The sequence below is a fragment of the Parus major genome, chromosome 5 (genome assembly GCF_001522545.3).
Source record: "Parus major isolate Abel chromosome 5, Parus_major1.1, whole genome shotgun sequence".
Classification (NCBI taxonomy): Eukaryota; Metazoa; Chordata; class Aves; order Passeriformes; family Paridae; genus Parus; species Parus major.
Genome location: NC_031774.1, coordinates 46,172,563 through 46,193,398, shown reverse-complemented (window position 1 = coordinate 46,193,398; position 20,836 = coordinate 46,172,563). Strand labels below are relative to the sequence as shown.

At 40.9% G+C, this 20,836-nt stretch overlaps 1 protein-coding gene across 2 annotated transcripts in view; it reads right to left on the bottom strand.

Moving 5' to 3' along the window:
* Nucleotides 1-15,482, bottom strand: part of SLC24A4 (solute carrier family 24 member 4) — an 87,732-nt gene extending 72,250 nt beyond the window's left edge. The window contains exons 1-2 of one of the 2 annotated variants that reach the window (XM_015631812.3): nucleotides 15,056-15,482; nucleotides 12,643-12,750 (exon numbers count right to left, since the gene is read on the bottom strand). In XM_015631812.3, coding sequence (XP_015487298.1) covers nucleotides 12,643-12,750; nucleotides 15,056-15,212 — 265 coding nt within the window. In that variant the 5' untranslated portion in view covers nucleotides 15,213-15,482. The remainder of the gene's footprint in view (nucleotides 1-12,642; nucleotides 12,751-15,055) is intronic. The other variant, XM_019007095.1, reaches the window with a different exon arrangement.
* Between the last annotated feature and the right edge of the window lie 5,354 nt (nucleotides 15,483-20,836).

Below are 20,836 nucleotides of genomic sequence, written 5' to 3'. Positions count from 1 at the left end.
TTGTAATTGCAAGAGGCTTTTACCCATGCCTGTTAAATAATACGATCCAAATGCCTCTTCAAGATTAAGTATATAAAGTCACTGTGCAACTAAAATAGCAAGACACCAAAGGGTATGCTACACCATTTGCATAAAGAGAAAGATTACTATTGTTTCCTTAATATTTAAGTATGTTTACTAGCAGAACATAAATGCATTCTTTGGGAACATAATGACTGTAACTTTGAATTTTTATTCCTGTAAATGCCTAATCTGATTACATTACTTTAAAACAAGCAATCCATTTGCTTTTCCCACATAAAAGATCCATTTTACAGACAGAAAAGACATTTTTGCAGAGGAAAGAAAGAAATAATCAGAGCAATGAACTGAATAATCTGAGGGCAAGAAACAAGTGCCTCGATGACAAGCTACATCATATTTATACTCATTTTATATCAGAATTTATAATGTGGCACTTAAGTAGCTGCAAATCTATCACTGGGAAATCCCAAAATCATCTTCACTCTCTATGGAGAACAAGGCTTACTACTATAAACATGCTTTCCATGTTCAGAGCTCAATCTAAATAGGTAATATTTGTAGAGGGAATAGAGATCAAGGTTCCTCGCTAGTGTTGAATTATATTTTTGCTCTGTGCTAGTGTTGAATTATGGTTTTTTCTCCCTGGGAAATAAAAAAAAGGTATTTTTTCTGGAGTGAAGGAATATATGGTAAATTTCCAAAGGATTTCACAGCTGCATGTACAGCTAGAATTGAGAATTATCTTGTGCCCATATCCTGGATCTAAATCTCTTTCAGTGAAGACTGGTGTATAAGGTTATTATGCACTCTGTACATTTCATGTCAATGCACAGAACTACTAATTCTACAGCTACTATAATAAAATTGCCATTAAAACAAAAGATCTACAAAACAGCTATTACTTACAAAAAGAAATGCAAGATTTTGTTGTAAAAAAACCTCTAAGGCAAACACAAAAACCACTCTTCACTTAGTGACTGAACTTACTCTTCTATACAGAAGAGATGATGATCTGGTCTCTTACAGCAGTGTTTAAGATCTCAGTTTGGGGTCTGTAGGCACTCCAGAATCAGGACACACCACCCCATTACCACCTGAGCCCAGTGAGATGTCACCAGTCTTAGCACAGACAGGCACACAGCCAGTGCTGTCCAACATGGCCATTTCCCCTCTACACTTTGGATACAGAAGGTTCTCATCTCTTCCATGAGCTGTCAGATGTGCAGCCTCTCACAGCTGAAAACCCTTTGGAGGATGGAATTAACCCACAGAGTTGAGCCCCCGGCAGGGAGTATCCTCAGAGGTTCCTCAGATTGTACTGCAGTGCTCAATTCACAGTCTAGCCCAGAGTCAGCAATGCAGCACCACCAAAATATTTGGAATTGGTCACTGAATGGAAGGAAAGAATTTTAGTTGTGAAGATTACAATTTTATTTGTAAGAAGCATAGAGTACATGCATCATTATTCCCATCCCATCTGCAATTTCATCCCAGAATAATAGTAATGCTAGAGGCATTTGTGTAGTATTCAATCCAGCAACAGGTAGAATGAGGAAGAAAATATGGAATTTTGAGTCTTCAACAAAACCAAAAAGTTCTGCAAATAATTTCATGTACTCCACCAAATCTGAACAATTTCAAAAGCCGCTGAGCTTATATAGAGACTTATATAGTACTTTTTAAGACCCAGAAAAGCTTGTAAGATAGGGCAACCATCCTATTTCAGTATCACATCTTTCTTACATGTGCAGATAGGTTTTGTACCTATATCTAAGGAGCAACTTGTGAAACACTGAGTAAAAATAATTTCACAAGTAGTTATTTAGCAGAGACTTAATCATTCTTTACCCAGTCTGCATTTTTTTTCTTTAAAGCGAATTGGAGTCCAGAGTACAAATGGGTAACTTGACTGTTTCCAGCTGTAAGTACTCCTTTCAACCTAAGCAATTTGAGATAGTTTTGCTACCTCCTAGACTACATGAAATATATTATTATTTTGACATTCCAACCCCCCACTAAGGCAACAGAAAAATAAAGCTGAGTTGGGTGACCAGGCTTGGTGCTGTCCAGAAGATAACACTGAACCAAGTTGACTAATTTCCCATTACCAGTCTGCTGTCTTGCAGAGAAAGCAGCCCAAGTCCAACCTTTAATTACCTAAGTAGTACTTACTAAACTTAGTTGCCCTAAATATCCACAGATTAAAGCAGTTCTGGAGATGATCCCAGATAGTCTTTCCAAGTAAGAACACTCTCATCACGTGCTATTACTAAACAATCCTGTACAACCAAGTAACTATAGTAAACACATATGGTATTGAAAACACAATTGATTAACTGATTACCTTCAAATCTGAAGTACATATTCTGTACTCAAAAATCATTTGGCCTAAATAAACCTGGCCTAAATAAACCTTCCCCTCACCCTCCATGAAATAAAAAAAAAAAAAAAAATATCAATTCCAAAGAGCTTTGAGTCAGGCACAAGCACCAGTTTGTTCACATGTGAGAAAATACTGCTGACCATTTCCTTTCCTTTTTCTGCCTGCAAGCAGCAAGAGGTCCCCGTTTTACTCCTGGTAAGTCAACAGAGTACTGGCATTTTACACAATCCCTCACACAGCAGTCCCAAAAAGCATTCCCCAGTGGCAGAAACAACACCACAGCAGAGACCTGCAACCTCCCTAGTGACAATTTTTCATCTCCATTCTCTGTGGAGAGCAGTGGCCCAAAGCTGGGTCAGCCAGGAATGCACTCACCCCCTTCTAGGGAACAACTAAAAAGATTGATACATTCCAAGGCTTTTTCTCCCTCTAGGTGGAAGATGTGAAGAAATCACAAGTGGTCTGTAGTGTATCATTGAGCTACCAGTTTTAACCATCTGGGAAGTGCTAATGTTTTACTTACTGTAAAAATTTGTATTTTTCATGTTAATAAGTAGATAATAAAGAGTCAAATCATGAGCTGATCAGGAAGTAGCGCTGAGGGTGGCAGCAGCAACAACTCCAGGCTCAATGAACTTAATATGGCTACAATTCATGATTATGTGAGGGGGAAATGGAGCTTAGCTACTGACCTGCAGACTTTGGGTAAGTCATGTTGCCTTTTTTCAGTCTTTTTTTCCTTTCCCTTGTTAATTTTCATTAGGCACTCTTAGGGACTATCACTGCATCTCATAACAAAGACAGACAACACTATAGCTCTATAGGGACCTCACACCCTCAACCAGCAAAACATCACTGAAACAGGACTGATTAACATGCTAGCTTTGACTTCTCTGTCTAGCAAATCCTGGCTGGCCAATTTCTCAGAGCACCATGGTACTTGTGGCTCACAAAGTGAGATTCAAGAAGTGAGTGTGATAATATACCAGATAGTTTCTTTCACCTTTCTGCCCTGGAAGCATCTGCATAAAAATAACAAGAAAAGGTAAATGGACATTGGAAACATCTCAAAGTGCCAGTGCAGGTAAAGGAAGCAAAGGATAATAGCAACAGGGAAGAGCTTGCAAGAGACTTCAGAAGGTAAGAAAAAGCCTTACAATTCGAGGCAACAGCAGCCAAAGATCCTATGAAGGGATTTAAAAATGCATAATAAAACCAAGTAAAGAATGCAACCTTTACAAAGGCATGAACAGTAAAGGAAGACAATTCTTATCAAAGAACTAAACCAGAAGCATCATCCCACATCCAGCACTAAATCTGTAGGGCAGAGACTTAGCTGCTGTAAACTCTCATGGCTGTATTGATGGTAGAGTTAAGGGAGCACAGATATGCTCCCCAAGGCTCTGAACAACTGCCTCTCTCAAAAAGTCACTTTTGGTCTAGAAGCTCACAAAACTCAAAGCACAAGCTGATTCACAATAAATGGGGGGGAGTGGGTAATAAATATGTTTTCCACATTTCAGTCAATTTAAACTTCTAAACATAAATTTCATTCAGAAATTCCATTCCAGAAATTTAAATGTTTCCCACCATCTGTGAATATCTTACATCTTGCTATTAAAGGTTTAAATACCTTTGAATAGCAATAGATTCAATCATATTGCCCTCAACCCACTAAGCAACTGAATTCATCATATGTAAGGGAAAAGCAATTCATCAGGTTTATGCAGTCTGAGAATTTTCCAACAAGTATATATGGAAACTGAACAAGTAGACTCTAAATTATCTTTTTGCTTGCAGGAAGGCACATTTACCACTGTTCCTCACGATGCATAGATAATGTCACTCTCAGCATCGTTAATGCAACCCCTGTCATTGACATTAAACCATTAATCTCATGCTGAAAAAAAAAAGAAACAATTGGCTGACAACATACACATGGTAACCTGCATTCCACATGAAGTGTTTGCTCTGCTGTACTTCAGCTTACCAGTAGACTTCCAGCAGGAATTAATCTGACTCAGTTTCTAAGGCTAATACAATTTCTACTAGAATGTCTTCAATGTCTGTCAGCTTCAAAACAATAAAGAAAACCACTATTCTTTATTGCCTGAAAGTCTTGCCTCCCTGTAGAACAGGACTGATGCCAATTGGGATGTCAGCAGGTTCATGCAGTATTTTCAGCCTGCTAGGTGGGTAACCACATCTATTCTGTAAAGTGTCATTGGCATAACAAACACAAAACTAAATACCTATAATAAAATTTTGTAGGTTCAGAAAAAAAACAATTATAAGGGTTCTTATCAGAAATATTAGCAGCACAAAGTTTGAAACTAATTTACTGTAATGAAATTCTAGATTTCTTGCCCAACCAAAACCAAATCTCTCTCTACATTTTGATTTTTCACTTTTTCCTATCACTTTCTCTGTTTACTATTTCCCAGGGCCTACCTCTTTGCCTTGCAATTCTCAAGATTCTCCCATGGTTCACCATCCAAATTCAGTCTCCTTTCACTCATGTCTCCTTTCACTCCTTTCATTCATCTTTCCTCCAACTCCAGGATGCCTGATAGGATCATTTTAGTCCTTCTACCACACAGTTCAAACCCCCAAATTTCTCTATCCCTCTTGCAGCTTTGGGTGGCAAAGTTCAGTTTCCAGATGCTTTTCACAATCTACTTCCCTGCCCAGTTTCTAATGCTTGTAGAGTTTTGTCTGATCCTCCACACTGGTGGTCCAAGTCAGACTGGTGAAACAATGAATCCAGCATTTTACCATCTGTCAAGCAACACAGAATCTCATAAAGACTTCACTAGGCCAGCCCCTGAAGTACGGATTAATGCTCACAGGCTGATTTATAAAGGCCTTTTCAACCCACCTCCTAGAACAGCAAAGTCAGGTCTGGTAACAACTGCACATGCTACAAGGCAAGAGAGCAGTGCTTTCAGTCTCAGCTGCAGTACAAGGTGACACAGAAATCAAAATTGTCATGGACAAGGATAGGTACATTTAAACACAGCTTTTAGACCAACAGCATCATTTTCTAAGTGGAAAATTGAGCACATATCTACAAAATGGCCTATCTCCCCAGTCATACTAGAGAAGAACATATCCAAATATACACACATTATCTCCCACTAAAGGTAAGTCAGTCAGCAGTAGCATGGAGAGCTGCATGTCCAAGTCTCATTAACTTTGATTTTGAAATCCCTAATTCAGGATTTCAAATATGTCCTGAGTAATGTAATGTAATGCAATTCATTTGATTTCCATACTACATCACAGGACATCTCAGGTTGGATGGAACTTCAGGAGGTCACACTAGCCCAAATATCATTTTTCCAGGAGCCTAAATCAAAACTGAGGTATCTGGATTTGATTCTGTCACATATCTCGTCTTTGACATCGGGCCAATAATTTACACACCTGCTCTCTGCCTGAGATGTCTGCAGCTACAGAAAAAGAAATGTTGCACTATTACTACATTAACATCTGAGGAGTGCTTAGGTAATGTGGTTTGAAATACAGGCAAATCAGATATCTAAATACTAGAGTTGGGCTAATACAGGAAGCTTGAGATCTTAGTTCAGCACTCCAGAACATTCAGCCTGGATGTTTCAAGTGTGAACCTGTGTCCACAGACATTAAATATAGTTCTGAAGTGGCTACATTTTAAAAAAGTGGATTTTTGTTTCAGGCCTGCTTCTTGGTTTCAAAGCAAAGACTTAGCTTGTAAAAGTCCTTATCCACAGTGTGGTTCAACTGGACCCAAGCCAACTGTAAATAAATCTGAGTCATATGAAATAAAGATTACATTAAGTAATATTTTTACTAGGTTTAAGAATATACAGTAACATTATAAAATATTATTTAATGTTTGATTTGCCTTTGTTTACTACGTCTCTACATGGCATTTTAGTCAGATCTTAATTTACTGTGTTAAACTGCTTCAAGCAAACTTGACCCCTATACCTGGCAAAATGGATAAATTACCCTGGAGTTTGTTTTCTGTTCTCAGCTCTCCAGGGGATGCTGCTGGCAGGTTGAGTCAAAGCACAGAGAGACGTTTGTCTCATTTCTTTCTAGTATTTTGGATGCCAGTTTTAATACACTGCTAGAAAATGAACAGCTCAGAAAGAAGGATGATTATTTTTCTATGTTCAGTCAAAGCACATTTCCGACACTGGTTCACAGAAAAAAACAGAACAGAAACAAAACAATAAATAAACAAACAAAAAAAACCAGCAAAAAACCCCAACACAAAGAAAAACCCCACCACTTTTTCTAACTTCAACTACACCTACTTGCATAACTATTTAGTACTCACACTCAAAGGCCATGCAAAGATGTCAGAAGTTCAGCCTCAACCTAGGTGTGAATTCTGATTTAGGAGACCTTGGCAGTCAGGTAAGAAAAACTTCATGATAAAATGTTTGTCATTTACCATCTACTACCCCACTAAAAGTGGTTTTAAATTGTCACACATCTATCTTCCCCAGAATCAGAAGCCATACAAATGAGATCACAACCAATAGAGTTTACATTCAGCATCTACAGGGACAAGAGGGAGTCTGGAGCCACTGGGTGAGGGGGAATAACCCAAGGCAAACCCAAAACAAATAAAACTCCACCAGCACATGGCAAGTGGCTACAGAAATAAGATGCATGCTAGCTAATTAGTAAGTATTTCACCACATAAATAAATACACATTCACAGGACTCTGCACCTATATGTTATGTGAATACCATACACATAAAGCTAAGAAATTTTTTGTTAAACATTTCTTCAATTTCATTTTCTTTTAGACCAACATGAAAATAGAATGTTTACGCCTGATAACTTTCCTGGTCTTTGAGGGCATAGCACACTGCAATAACGAAATATTCTAAATCCACATGCATGCACTATCAATAAATCTATCATACTAAAATAGTTGCACATATTCTATGCATCGAGGCAGAGAGAAAGTCTGGCTAATGTGCACATGGGGAATATTTGAAAATAACATAACAGAGCACAATAATTGTCTGTAGCATCTCAATGAGACCATGAGTCCTTCTGTGCTAGGTATTGTATGAATGCATAGTAAGAGCACATGCAGGTCATGCTGAGCTTACTAATTTAGGCTGTTCATGAAACAAAGGTTTACAGTGAAATTATTAATACCACATCCTTAAAAGTGGAGGTCTAAGGCATTTATCCCTGCCACAAAATGGAAGTATGATCTAGGGAAGATCACGAGTGCATTGTTTAAAAGAAATACATATTTTCAGTACAAATTTTTCACAACATTTAAAAAAAAATTTACATCAGCACAAAATTACATATTCCACCAGCCTTTATTACTCTCAGTTTATGATCTTATATATATTAAGGTGTCTATATGGATTAAGGGAAAAAAGGATACATCAATCCAGTATGTTAAGAATGATGCATTTAAATAAGCACTGTGTTTGTTAAATACAACTAATGGAACTCAATAGCTCCTACAGTGTCTTTACTACAGGTGTACAAGAAATAACATTTTCTTCCCCCTTGGAAAATTGCTTGGAAGAGTCAGTCCTGTCTTCTCTAGTCATCATTGATTTTTGTTGAAAAAAATAACAGGCTCTTGTTCTCTCTATGGTAAACTAACAAAACTGTCTAAGACTTCTATAGTTTCTCTTCAATGCATCACATCTTACCTAAGTCCCCAAGGTTATAACTAACAGTCTAAAACATACAGAGACTTAATGACACTGATCCTGACTCAAAACTCACTTATATACATGCTACTGGGAAACACACTTTACTGTAGAGGACCCTTTAGATTTAGAGCAATCTGCAGATTCTTTCTCTCTCACTCCAGGAACATAAAGCATTGCTACAACATGCCTTTCAATACTAAACTAAAAATGCAGCATGGGTCAGGAAGAAATGCTAACCCTGTCTTTCCCCTAGTCCACAATTCATCTTTACCCACTAATATCAATGGGAAGAACATGCTTGAACCTAATTGTCACCTATTTAAAATCAGGGTACCTCTTGAACTGTCCATGGCTGACAAACCACAGGCAAGAAAATCCCACTGCCTCTTTCAAGGCAGCTCCCTGACTAGTGTCAGAAGACAATGGAAATATATTCCCATATATCTCTAATTAACAGAAGAAAAAAAAAAATAAAATCAGGGATTACTTGAAAATATTCACAACAGTGAAAGGTCTGGATCAGTTGCTTAACAGCCTGACATGCCCCAGAGGCATGTGATAAGAAACATCATGACACCCAGGCACCCCACCTTGGATGTGCCCTGGAAACAGTACTTGGAGCTCTGGAGGACACGGAGTCATAGGAACATTTTGAAACAAGAGGCAAGCCATTGGAGCAGAGAAGCTACAAATCAGACTTTCTGGGCAGATGGCACTGCAAGCTTGCAAGCTGAAGCAGATGGAAGCGAGAGCTTGGATATGGCAAAAAATTCAGTTGCAAACTAATGAGGTATGTTAAGATGCTAGAGACAACTACTCCTCTTTCCTCATCCCTCTGCCTTAAGTGAGGGTCAGGTCAACTCCTCCCACAGAAATCTACCCAGAGCCATAAAGAAAAGGTAGTTTGGTTTCCTTCCAAGAGGAAGCCATCCAGAGAGTTACTCAATACCAAATAAATATAAGATTCATAATTCAAAAATCCCAAGCTCACATAAAATTTCTGAAGTCCAGAGCCTTCTACATACATTCTTCAAGCCCTCTAGCCTCCAAGACAATATAAAAACCAATATCTTATCACAGCAGAGAAGCTTTCAGCAATGGGGAAGTTTAAAGCCAGGAATGATCTTTAATAGAAAAAGGCTACAGAGCACATTAACTGTAGTGAGGATTTGGTCCCTGTCCAGACTAGAACTGAGGTTGGCTTGGTGCTCCCAAGGCTCCACTTCCTTCCTGCAGCTGACCTACAGTTCCCAGCTGCTATGGGACAGAGAAAATCTATAACTCTTCATGATTGCAGAATATTAGTATCAGAAAATATGTGGAGCACCTCTTAAGATACTCAAGATTATCCTCTTGATAAGTCCTCTGACACAAAACCCACAACTTTTCTTCTCTAGTTACACACACACAAGTGTATGTTCTTGTCCTCTTTCAAAATCCCCTGGTTCTTATTTAAAGCAGCACTGCTGAGACTTTAGCATTTTTTCTCTTCTGTGAAAATACACATTTTCTCACAATACATTGCCCCAGATACATTATCAATGTTTCCAGAAGAACACAATACAAAATTATCTACTTCAGCAAATGAGATTCATCTCAAATAGTGTAGACTACATGAGTTTATAGAAGATAGCAGCTCTCACAAGCTTCCAACATTACTTCTAGAAGCTTATTTGGGAGTATTTATCCCAAGATATATTACAAAGGGTGAGCCTTGCTTGCCAGTGTCATGAAGTGCAAGGAACTCCTGGTCTTAGTAACTTCTATAGCTGCCATTTCTAACAGTTGGGACTTTTATTTTTTTTACTTACACGTAAGTAAGAAAATCCAGTGAAATGGTAAATATATTAACTTCACTGAAAGCCTTTGGAAAAAGGGAGGTAAAGCTGCAGACTTGTGTGGGAAGCTAATGAAAAGGGAGCACAGCAATGACACAAGGGATTAACAGGCTCTCAGCAAGAACCTGCATTTCTCAAGGTAGTATGAAATTCTTGTATCCTAAACACACATATAAAAACATCCACATAGCAAAATAAAACTGCTATATACCGTACACACAGCCATGCAGTGGTACAGCCCCTCATGCTTAGAGCAGACACAGAAATGACACAGGTAATAATAAATACATCTCACAGAGGAGCCTACAGGGAGCCATGTATTCATATGCCAACTGAAAATCCACACTCTCACCAATCTTCTATGCAATCTCCATCAAGTCTCTTGACCTTTCCTGGGACTTCTCTCTCTGTAGTCATGTGATTACACAAGCTACATTCCCACAGAGACGAGCTATATTACTTGCTCCTTTCTGATAGGCGCTCGATCATTGCTACCTTCCCATTACATGACAAATCTCAATCCCTGGCTACCAGACAAGAATGAAAAAAAATAAATAGAAAAAAAAAAAAACACTAAAAAACCCACAAAAAACCACAAAACCAAAAAAAAAAAAACCCACAACAAACCACCAACAAAGAACACTACCCAAATCTACAGAAGTTCTTACTGAGCAATAACAATAATGGGTTTTTATGGACCCACTCCTGCCCCACAAACACCAACTCCAGCTGTTTTCAGATGTTCCTTTTATTTGCAGCTTACATCTAGTCACTCCTACAAGAATCTCAATTTCTCCTTCAGCTGCAGAAGATACACAGTGATAAGCAGTACATAACTGCAGAATAACAGGAAGTGATTAAAAATGCTACAACTGCAATCCTGTGACAGATTTGATCTGTAAATCTGTGTTCTCACTGAAGAAACACTTTTTAAATGAAAGACTACTACCAATACTGTGATTAGACATTATTAATTTAATGCAAGTATTGTGATATTTTTCTTAAAACTTCAACATCCTGAGGCATATTTGGGCCTCCTTTGTGTCCATCTCTCATGGTTACAGAGAAAAATGCACCTCAGAGACCTGAATTTCAAAAAGCATGTCAAAATTACCCAGGTGTATTTATCTATTCCAACTGTTCTTCAAGTAATGACTTACATCATTATTAAACTTATGACTTTAGAAGAATGGAGGAAGCGGAACTATTTGTTTTAAACACGTGAAGAAGTCAGTATTGCTTCTGCAATTACAATTCACATACAAGCATGTTTTTGCCTTTGTTGTTTTATAATATTGTGAAAAAGTTCTCATTCATGCTAAATGGAAGTGTCCATCAGAAATTTGACAGGTATCTTTCTGATCTATCTTCTATAATTTTTGCTGCCTTGACTCCAAGTGTGCTGCCAAGTACATGCTCAGACATGATGACACTATGCATTCACATATATGGAGGAAAATAAAAGAGGAGTGACAAAGACTAGTATTTTCTGACTATAAATCAAGAACTATTATGTGTTTCCAAAAGCTCCTTTTTGTATTCTTTCTTGTTTGCGAACAACTTTGACAGATAAATCAAGAGCATCATAAGGTTACAGGTGCAGAACAAAGCAAACCAACCCACAAAGTTCTTAACAAAAGCACAGGGAAGTTCCTGGACATCAAAAGGATATAGTTAAAACTTTCGGACCCATATACTTTGAGCTGTGTTCTTCCAGTTCTCTCTCAGGAGTGTATAAGCACACTAGTGATCCTCAATCCATACAACTGGCACCTCAGTATTACAACAAACGTGTAAGTGAGGGCAGGAGCACTGCTCCAAACTCTCCTACTGCCTGGGGCTGACAGTATCCTAGAGCTCATGCTGACACTACCAAGAAAATCCCACTGTTGTTGGTGAGAAGGCACACGCTCCAGTGCTATCACAGAGTTGATCAAAGAGTTACATTAAAAAAAAATAAATCTGAACTTTAAATTAACTTGGCTAGTGCCATTGGCAAAATGTCTCATCTCCCACACACCATAAACCACACAGAGGCAAGGAGAGAGAGAAAGGAAATACACACTGGAAAGACAGATGGGAAGATGAAAGCATTGTGGACTAACTCTGATACTAAAATGCATCATCTATTCCTGCCCTCAATCAATTCATTTTGCCTGGCCAAGATAGACATCCTGAAGTAAAATGGATTCCAGGGTTTCCATATCACTTACCTCATCAACCCCCTCCACACAACATAAATTCCTACTCTGAATACACAGTTTATCACTAAACTAGCAAACCATGATTAACTGTGATGGTAATGAACATAAATCACTGAGCACAGATGTCATCTGAAACACTGCATGTTTAGCTACCCATAGTTTTAAGAGGAGCACACCTCTCATGACTTGTGCAATATACACACATCAGCTGGACAGAAATGAATAATCACCAAAGGATCAAAACTACAGAAACTGAATTGTTGGCACTAGCCTCACAATGACCCCAAAACATTCCTTTATCTGAACATTACCTTTTGCCTTTAATACATAAAATTGTGTCATTATGTAACACAATAAACCTTATTTCTACACAGAACAGTCCTGGTTTGTGGGAGTTTTTTTAATTTTAACACTGATGTTTATACGTCACTGCAGCTTGGTCATGACAAAACTACCCAACACATCTTAAGAGCTTATAGGACATTACAAAGTTGTCCCATCTTACCTGGCTCTGTACAGTTCTCTTCATGTGTCCCATTAGGTGATGCCATCAACCTTCTATTTCTCCACATTCCTGATACAATGCCTCTGTCTGGAACAGCTGATTCTTGGCCTACATTAAATAAAAAGACATTATGCCCACTAGCACTAATTTTTTCCTCCATCGTCCCAGCTGGACTATGTGTGCCCACTAACAAGGAGCACAGACAGACCATCAGAATGCAAATAGGGAAAAATCCAAGGTGTGACTGGAGCACATGCCAACAGATATGTGCTGGGTGCTCCTAGCTCCAAAGGGTGCAACTAGGCAGCATATCCAAGCTGTTGGCATGTTCTGGCTATCAGAACTATCAGAACACTTGGCTGTGACCCACAGCAGGAAAATATTCAGCAGCAAGCAAATGCTGAAGCCTGTACCTGTGAAAGTCAACACTTGCAGCTCCTATAGATGAAACCAGCCCAGCTATGCTGACATGAGCAAAAATCACACTTCCATTTAGTCATCTGTACTTGCACATACTACATTACTGCTTTCATGAAAAAATAAAGTGTATATGGATATGTTCCAGTTACATTTTAGTTTATCCTGAACTTTTCAGTCTTGGGTATGCTTAATAATATCAAACCATTCGTAATTTGTCAAAGAAAATGGAAATCACACTGAATTCTCACAAGCCTTAAAAAAATAAAAACTTTTTTAGAAGTCAATGGAGCTTTTGGCAAAACACATATTCCAGAAGCGTTCTCAATGAAACCTGTTAAATAAAGTACAGGAGCACTTGTGAGATCATGTACCGTATGCAATTATAACAACCAAAGAAAGAATAGAACCTCTTAATTAAACCACTTCCACCTCAACCTTATCCATTTCACATGAACATATTGCAATAACAACAAAAACTCTTCCTTGGCCAATTTTAGAGTTTATACTGTCATCACATAATGCCTGTGTTTTCTTAGTGACTCCTGGGAAAAGAAATCGTGTTTGGAAGTTAGTTTTTCCAGAGTAAAATATTCTGAACCACAATTGCAAAGAAACATAGACAACAGATGGTCAGTGTTTATGGATAATATGTACCACAAATTAGCCAGCTGAAAAAAAACCCCCACCTGATGCAGCATACTATCAAAAATTAGGTTATGAGGGATTTAGTTGATAGCCCAGGAGATTAAAAACTTTCATTAGTCATGACATTTTTCATGAAAACCTAAAAAAGTTGTGGAAAACAACAACTGCAACAAAAAAACCCTTCAAGCTATGCAAACATATTCATAACCTCATTACTTGTTTCAAAGTTGGAAAAAACAAATTGAAAGTTTTAAGATGAGCAATATGCTAATATGGTCTAAGGCACCAAATTCTTATATGGATGGCTTGTTGCCATCCTAGATACAGCTCAAACAAGCCAGGCAATAATTTAAGCACAAGAGCATTACAAACTATGACAAGTTTCAGCAGATTTTTCTTCCCTAAAGCACACACTCGAACTTCAGCTTTAATTTAAGCAGATGACCCATTCTAATTGTGCTGAAATCTGAGTTTCTTATATTAAGTGTAGATGCTTAGCCGATTTTGTTCTTAAATATTCAAGGACTGTTGGCAGCCGTACCTAGAGACCCAAGTGCTGTCCCAGAAGCCTTAGACTTTGCATTTGAGGGATGTGAAACATATTGCAGGATGAGGGCTTGAAGCTGCACATTTACAGCCCAAACTGTGCCAGCAGGCAGAGGAACAAATGGGAATGATTTAGTTAATTATAAATGCATCAGTTTACCAATAGAGCTCATGCACAAATGATGCAAAAGACTCTGCTATAATACTCTACAATACGCAAGATTAGCACCATTCCTAGCCTAAAATGCAGAATTTTCTGTCACATCTATACTGTAACGGGGGGAGAGGTGTTGGGGGTGCGTGTGAAATTGAGAAAAGCAGCAGGTATAGCTGATGGAGCTTTACAACCTAAGGACAAAACGAAAGGCAGCCCGAAGTTGCAGAAGGTGCACTACAGGCGGCTGGAGAGAACTCCACTCCAACGCAACGGCAGGGGGGAAACTCCTCCAGGGCCGTTCCCAGGCACAAAGCTGCCCCGTGATGCCCGGTCTCTTCCCGAGCCGAGCGGGGCGGCGGGCTCGGGGAGCCCCGGACGAGCAGGCGCCAGCGGCGCATCTTCCCCCTCTCCCCGGGCTGGGGCCGCGCATCCGCCCGGCGCGGGGCTTTCTCCCGAGGAACCCGCGCTGCTCCCCCGCCCCGTCCGCACGCCGGGCCATTCCCACTGGGACACCCCACACGGGAACAGCCGCCGCTTGAAGCCGCCAAACCCCGGCAGCCCCGGGGCGGCTGCAGCCCCCGGGCCGCCCCAGCCGTCCGCCCGGCCCTGCCGGGCTCCGCCGGTCCCGCCGCCGCTGCCACTCACCCGCTCTGGAGAGCAGGCTGGACATGCACCAGGCGAAGAAGAGGATGGCGCAGATGAAGCCCAGCTGCTGCAGCAGCATCTCCCGCCTCTTGCGAACTTTCCTCAGCATAAGCAGCATGGTCTTCGGAGGGGCGAGCGGCGTCTCCTCCAGCTCCATCGGAGCGAGCGCGGACACCGAGGGGGCGGCCAGTGGGTCGGTGGGAGAGCGGGGATCACTGCCGGCGGCTTCCCGCGGACGGCTCCATTTCGGTCGGGCTGCAGCGCGAAGAGAAGCCGATGCCCAGGGCCTCAGGTCGGCAGCGGCGCAGGGAGGGAGAGGCAGGTGGCGGCGGGCGGGAGGCGGCAGCAGCCCGGAGCGGGGGGAGAGGCGTCGCGCTCAGGGGCCGGGCTGAGCCCCGCGCCCCATGGCCGGCGGCGGAGGAAGCGGCGCGGCGGCGCCCCGCGCTCCTCGGGCAGCGGCCGCCCCACAGCGCGCCGCGGGCTGCGAGTCAGCGCCGAGGGACGGACACATCCATGCGGCTCCCCGCCCGCCTGGCCAAGTTTGAAGTTTATCCCTTCCCTTGTTCCCTCCCTCCCCCGCCGCCAGCCGGAGGCGGCAGGTGGGCGACTCAGCCGCGGCGCTGAGAGCGGCTGCCAAAGCGCGCTGAGCGCGGCGCCGGGCGGGCACTCAGCCCCGGCGGGCGGCTCGGCCCCTTCTCCCCGCCCCTCTCCCGCAACTTTCTGGGTGCTCCTCCAGCGCCCATGGCAACGCGCATGTGCCCTCCCCCACGGGCGGGCTGGGGGGAAGGAATTAACTGGTGAAATTAATCCGCTCCCCTAAGGGGCGCAGCAATGCCCCGCTCTCGGTGTCGCGCTCGGCGGCCCCGCGCGGAGGGCAGCGGGCAGCGGTAGGTGCCGAGGTGCGGGGCCGGGGCCTGAGGGGCTGCAGAGTGCCCGAACGCGAGCGGCGCCCCGGGGCTGGCGGGGAGCTCCGGCGGCTCGGGGCTCGTCCACCTGTTCCGGAAGATGCCTTTCAGGATGGGCTTCCATGGGGAGAATGGCGCTTCTGCGAGCAGTCTGCACTGCAACGAACGCGTGGTGTTTAGGATGACAAATTAATGACCCATTTTGTGAAATGGTGGTTAGTTCCAGGCTGTGCCGCGGCGATTTAATTTCTTTTTTTAGCTAAAATTTTGTGTTTACATTAATTAAGTGGTTACTGTTAGCCAACGAGTGGTGGGAACTTCCTCCTACAGCACGCACATCGGTTCTATATTCCTCCCAGAAACGCATGAGGAAGCACATGTAGACAAAACAGGATTAATTCATCTGATCTTCTTTTCAATACAGCTTTTGGTTTTCGACAGAAGGTCTTTCAGGTGATTCCCTCAGGATCACTGTCTATGTTCTTCAGAATATACAACACGTATCTGGCATTGTTTGTCATGGTTTCATAATTATAATACAAACAGCCTACATAAACAAATAATCACAAATAAAATATCACCTTTCATCTGTTTTTCCATAGTTCAAATGTGTTTTCTAGTTTTCCTTGTGAATTCTATCCACCACAGTAAGATGCAGAGTACTCAGGATGCTCTGGTACATGGTGCATGTGAAATTTCTCTGGATCTATGCTGAAGACTGCCAATTGTCTCAGGTGCAGAAGGCATTACTCAAGCTGGAGAACCGAAGAGTAACAGTGGTGTTAACACTGTTGCTTCTGTACATGCAGGTAGCTACAGAAACTTTTAGTATCTTAACTGTCTAAACTCCACGGGCACCTAGGCTCTGGTAAGCTTTTGACGTTCTGATTTACATTAAAGCAGGAAAACAACTGCATGTCAGAAGAATGGCACTGAGATGTTCCAGTCTCCTCTCTTTCATTCCCTTTATAGCTGCTGAGAGAGGAGAAGTAACTGTGAGAACACTTACCTACTACAAAAAATAGTAATTGAGAAGATTACAAATCAGGTTATGTCTCTTGATTTCTCTCCATGGCCATATAGGAAACCTCGAAGTTGAACAGTGAAAGGTATCTCTGACTGAAAGAATTTACGGGTTAATTAGACACAGAGGCAATGGAAGCTGAATAAAGGCAACAGAAGGTCTTAGATCAGCACCTTTATTTATAGTGGACTTGAATTTTTCATTGAAGACCTTTAAGTTCCAGTGAAGGTGTTGGTTGGCTGTGTCAGTAGAGATGCCACTTTATAGCCTGTGGTAACAGCTGTGAGCTAATTCTTCATGTGGCTTTCCAACACCTCTTTTCTGGGACTAAAGCCTCCCCACCCACTCAAAGTGGCAATGCAAATATTAGTCTGCCATCCCCTTTTTGCGTGTTTAATGAGAGTTGTAGTGATGACAAGACTGTAGTTTTCTGTATGAAGATTTTATCTAGCAATAGAAGGATGGTGACATTGGAGGGGATTGGAGAGATTTGTTGGGTTTTCAATAAAATAAGTTCATAATCTGCTTAGAATAATGGAATCATTAAGGTTGTAAAAGATCATCAGTTTCAACCATTAACCCAGCAATGACATATTCACTACTAAACCATGTACCCGAGTGCCACATCTACACATTTTTTGAACACTTCAGGGTTTGTGATTCCACCACTTCCCAGGGAAGCATGTTCCAATGCCTGACCATTCTTCAGTTGTAAGGTCTTCAAAGAGGCTGTTCTAATGGTTGAGTCTCTTCTCACAGCTGATGAAAGTTGCTTGTGATTTTTATGTTTACTGTGTTCATTCATTTATTTACTCTTTACACTGAAGACATTTTCAAAGCCATGGCACTCCTGATCTGTAGAGGTACTGATGTTAAGACGTGCAATGATAAGTTTGCCACATTTGAGGTAAATTTGTGTCTGGGACTGTTGTCTGGAGTTGAGGCTGTCATTCACAGATATTCCATATTTGTGTCAATGTGTTGTTTACACAAAGACCGTGGAAGTGAACCATTGTTAGCGGTCCTGAGTTTCGCATGTGAGGGATTTTCATTAATTCTGTCAGATCCTATGAACATCACATGGATCAAACCAAAGCACATGGTTAGTAACAGGAATGCAATTATAATATTGCCTTAGACATAGACTTTTTTTCCTTTTTTTCTGCTGTTACAAAGCTGTCTGGTTTAGAGTAAACCGTTAACAGTTAAGAGTTAACTGTAGAAACTATAGTTAACTATAGAAACCCTGAAGCCTTCCCTGTCAACCACTGAAAACAGGAAACAAAAACCAAAACAGTGAAGAGTGCTTTTGTGAATCCCTTACAAAGAAGAAATCTGCTACCCATGAAAGCAGTTCTCAGCCTGATGGTGTGTCTCTCCCTTTTCCTGTGTACACAAATGAGGCAGATCAAAGTTCAGACAGTACTAATCTCCTAATCATACAAGCTTCTGATTAGCATTTTTAATCAGTCTGGTGATCACAGGGCAGCCTCAAAGTTGTTCTTGAATACTAAACTTTCAGAACAGAATTCTGAATCACTTTTATTTTGCTGAGGGTTTTTTGAGAAATGTGTCAGGTAACTCTCTGTGTAGGTTATCTCAAAGGGAAAAGGTGTGCTGCAGAATTCAGCTCCAGTTACCCATCACCAGGAGGTACTCACATGGAGGTTGTTACTGGAATGATGTCCCAACACTTTCATCTAATTTAAGACATCCATGCTGTGTATGAGAGTACAGTGATATAGTAGCAAATGTTTTCTGCATAAGGTGACATTAGAGAAATTTGCATTTATTTTTTAAATCTTAAATTATTGGTATCTCTTGCTGCAAGCAGAACAATTGTATATGAATTCAGTGAAGCCTTCCATTAATAGTTTAAAAGCAAAAGAAAAGTAAGACATACATGGTTTTCTGAGTGATGCTTTCTCAGTGAGTGGTTTGGTGATACCTCAGATGTTCTGTTTCCAGTATAATCAGAACAAAATGTTTTCCAGACTAGGTCTAGTCTGCTTAAGGAATTACATTTTGAAAATTAAAGGTATATGAGAAATATCATCAAACCAAAAAGTGCAGAGGAAGAAAATATTAAATAGCAACTTGTCTTTAAGCCAAACAAAGAAGCAAATCTTCTTTCTTACTGCTGTGTTTGTCATTGTGATAATTTAACTTTTGTGTATGTCCCACGCCAAAATGTCTCACTAGATGCACATACTAATGTTAGTTTCATCTAGCACTGCCAAATGTGCTTGTTTTTCATCTCAAGCACAATTAGTATCTTGAAGTGAGAAACAGCCAAAAGGCTTTGAATTAGGGAAGTGTCTCACAGGAGATCCATGAAAGCATCTCATCTGAGGAGAAAATATTGCTGCTGAGAGTTGAAGGAGAAGTATGTTTGGATTAATTTTCTGTGGCACCCCTAAAAGGAGCAGAAAAAGCAGCAGCATGGCATGGTTACTGGAAGCTGAGGCCCTGTTAGCTGGCCATGAAGACTGTTCCAGCACAGAAGAGTTGGGAAGCTCTGGATGATTAGAAGGTGATGGTTTGTGACAGGTACCCAAACAGCCCTAGGAGCCTTTTCAAGTCTGACTTTTCTGACTGATACAACTTGCATCCCAGTATCAGCCCCTGTGTCCTGTCTGCAAGGTCAAGAGCTAATATCAAAGAAAAGCCAACAATGTTCCCTTGAGAAAGAACCCAAAAATCTCCCATAAGCCATAAAAAATTAACTTGGATTAAAGCCATTGATGAGTAAAGAGACTGGGATCCTGTCTTTGCTAGTTGTCCCAGGTGGTTTGTGTAAGGAAACCATGCATAGAACCTTAGCTTGGCACTGTCCATAATTACTTTACTGTCAAGGAAGAAGCAATCCTATGTTTATTTAGGACCTAGTCCCTGGCAAAGGAGGGCGCACAAATATGACTTGACAATTTGCAGAAAGCAAATCAATATTTAAGTGCTGAACTGTAACTCCAGGCACCCTACCTCCTTTGGTGTGTATATATATACCCAGATGGTTCTTTAAGCGCTGCTGAAAGGTGCTTTGCTGAACTATACTTGAAATTTAGAAAACAGATCCATTGTTGGCATCAGCACTGTGTATTCAGCCAGAGCTTCTGTGATGGGTAAACCCAGAACTGGGAGCACTATATTACAGAGAAGCTCCAGCTGTAGTACTCAGGATTTATCCAGGTGCTAAGATCCTCCATGACTTTATATGTATTCTCAGATTTTTATCTGAGTTCTAGTGCAGAGTTGCTACTTGTATTATCACAAAGTGCTTTTGCATGCTTCAAACGCAAAAGTATTCCTTAATAAAGTTATTTCTATAGTTTAACTCAAACATTTGTATTGCTTTCTAGGCTGTAAATAACTGAACTGTTAGCCAAAATTTAAATGACAAAGAAGTCAGTCTCATATTGTAGCATGGAACCACATTTTCCTTTCACTTACCCAACTCCTCCCTTGTGTTTCATGTCATGCAATTTTCCTACTGTTGTTTTCTCTTTAATAATCTTGGGTAATGCTACTTTGTATTTCTGATGAGCATCTGTGGTTATATTCAAGCTTAGCTAGAACCCACACACTCATCAAGACCCTTCTTGGGAGTTTAACAACAGTCTGGAGAGATGCTACAAGCAGGAGTTTCTCATATCCTTCATGCCATGATCAACCTCATATAAGCACAGGAAGGAGGTCAAACTGATGCATATAATCTTCCTGCACACAGTAATTACAAATGGTACCAACCACTTCTATACACTTGCTGAGCATCTTTGAAGTACAAGAAAATGAGTTGACTCTTTATCTCCCACATGTGCTGTTAACACATTTTAGTTTAGGTACATCAGCTCT